The sequence below is a fragment of the Etheostoma spectabile genome, chromosome 2 (genome assembly GCF_008692095.1).
Source record: "Etheostoma spectabile isolate EspeVRDwgs_2016 chromosome 2, UIUC_Espe_1.0, whole genome shotgun sequence".
NCBI classification, from domain to species: Eukaryota; Metazoa; Chordata; class Actinopteri; order Perciformes; family Percidae; genus Etheostoma; species Etheostoma spectabile.
The window spans coordinates 6,731,345-6,733,887 of NC_045734.1; the positions used below are offsets into that span (position 1 = coordinate 6,731,345).

Here is a 2,543-nt window from a genome sequence, read left to right on the forward strand (position 1 = left end):
GGCCTCAATGTACTTCCTCCTGTCTTCATCCTCCTAGAGACACAAAAAAAGAAGTTTATTTTTAACAGAGATAAAAAAAGACTGCTCACACACACTCACATACACGCACACACACATACAGACACACTCACACACACAAACAAAATACTGCAGCAATGTTGATAAGCAGACCATTTACCTTAACTCTGTATTTTTTGGCTTTCTCCATCTCTTTATCTAAAAACTTCAGTAGGTCCTTCACCTTCCTCTTCCCTTGGTAAACCACCACCTGACAGGAACACAGATTTCACATATTGAACATCATTACCACAATATAGCCTACGTCAAGTTCCCCCCCACAGAGCAGAGAAAACACATGTAATCCCACATTTTTCAGCAGTCACTGACAAAAATTTGCTTCTTTTATGCGCACGACTAACAGGAACGTATTACAGTATATCACACAAGATGAATCACTGAGATGCTCCATACTCTTTCAGCATATAGGGCAGGAAACAGGCAGAGTGATGGGTAGGCGCCCTGCATTGACATGTTGATGTCATTAGCTGAGGCATCGATGCGAGCGATGACCACGTCCTCTCTTTCCTTCAGGGCCTCGGCCAACTCCTCCCACAGCGGAAACAGAGCACGGGACTCCGGACTGTAGGGAAGATCTGAAATTCACATATTTCAAAGATTTTTAAGTATAGGTTTCAAGTACAAGGGAAAAAGAGTAGAAAGCCGTGCAAAACAATAGATTATGAAAACAGTGTCACCCAAGAAGCATTTTGAACGTTTTCGAACGTTCTGTTGTTCAGATATAAAGATGGAAAACGCTCCTGGGAGTAGGAATAAACGACCTATCACCTGATGGTTTGGAGGACTTGTTGTTGATGAGAGCGAATTGAAACAGTAAAGTGGCTGGAAAATCAAAAGAATGAGCTGAAAGACACTCAAACGTTCTCTAAAGCTGAGGGGAACTTGTTAATATAAAATGTTGATTGCTGCAGCTTTAACCTTAATGTTACACTTTCAGCCAAATTTAGACCAGTATTAACCTCAGTCTCTAAGTGTTTTTTTTACCTGCAAATTACAAAAATCCAAGTTTACTGGGTCAGCTTTAAAGTATGTAAGAGTGTATTTACGTACAGAACAGGACAAAAACAGTGTTGTTGGGGTTAAATGCAACTTTCTCCAGCGTCATTCCCACTAGCTCCTTCACCGGCTGTTTGTCCCATCCTTCAGGTATCGGCTCACTCTGCATCTTAGGCTGTAACATCAACAAAAACACATCATCTATATCAGGGATGAGTTGTTTCTTTAGTTTCTGTCATGTGTCACATACCACAGCAAATGGGAGGGAACGTTACCTTAGCCTTGCCGTCTAGGTAGGACTGGCAGAATGATTTTATAGTCTGTGCATCCAGAGTGTCAGAGGGCAGGTGATAGGTGACGTGGTCGGTCAGGTTGACCAGGCGGATCAGAGGAGCTTCGAAACTCCGAACTCGGAAGTATTCCATCAGCCTGCCATTACGAGGCTCATCCACGTCCACCCACACAAACAAAATCTGAATACACAAACATGCAGACATCAAGTACTCCACCTTCTAATATGTGTTGCAATGCTGCTGTTTGAAATAACTTGTTTTTGTTTTGGTTCTACCTTCAACCTGAATGCTTCTGCAGCGCTGTTAAAGGCAGAGTGGATCTCCTTGAAGCCAGCAGAGCTTTTGTTGATATAGAGGAGGGCGTGGTTTAACACAGGTGATGTTAATATCTGAGTGGCTGTCTGCAAGAGAATAACATGCAGTTAATACATCGCCGCTAACAGGATGAGGTTACGGCAGTGTGACTGAATATGCATTTAGCACTTTGCTATACAGTGACTTGCCCTGGGAAATGTCCTTTTTTACCTTTGTTAGCTACCTGTATGTTGTCAGAGTGTTTTAGTTTAGTGTCTAGTTCTGTTTTAAAGTGTTTGCCATTCAAAAAGTTCTCCGGAAACTTCTCAACCATGGTTGCAAAAGACTGAATTTTGCTCAAAAGTGACCCCACATCTATAACTCGCAAATGTTGCTGCTTAAGGCTCATTACAACTAACTTGTAAACATTTGCTTTTAACATCCACCTGTCAGGCCCACAGGGAGTGCATGTTTAATTAAAAAATTCACAATTTTGAGTACTACAGGTTACTTACAGTACTTAATAAATCAAATTTAACCCTTACATGGAGAAAAACAATGACCTACAGTTAAGAAAAGTCAGTTTCTGTTTTTTTCCTCAATTTACCCAATTTCATTACTATAATTTTATTTGAATGTTTATATCTTTAGGATGGGCTGACCATTAAGTATGCATATTTTAAATATGAGAACAGAATCTACAAATTCAAGTAAAATGTTTGGCCTAATGTGCAGGGAAAAAGTATTTGACCTTCAGATTTTCAAAACACAAACTTATTATAAAGACTATATTCAATTGAATTCAATTTTATTTGTAGTATCAATTTATAACAAGAGATATCTCGAGACACTTTACAGATAGAGTAGGTCTAGACCACACTC

General features: G+C 39.9%; 1 protein-coding gene across 1 annotated transcript in view; it reads right to left on the reverse strand.

The window, feature by feature from the left end:
- Positions 1–2,543, reverse strand: part of zgc:136472 (protein disulfide-isomerase) — a gene marked incomplete at its 3' end in the record, with an annotated part of 5,475 nt that continues 2,932 nt past the window's right edge. Inside the window, 6 exon segments of the mRNA XM_032540566.1 lie at positions 1–33; positions 179–268; positions 472–653; positions 1,129–1,249; positions 1,350–1,547; positions 1,643–1,768. Of these exon segments, the coding sequence (XP_032396457.1) occupies positions 1–33; positions 179–268; positions 472–653; positions 1,129–1,249; positions 1,350–1,547; positions 1,643–1,768 (750 nt within the window).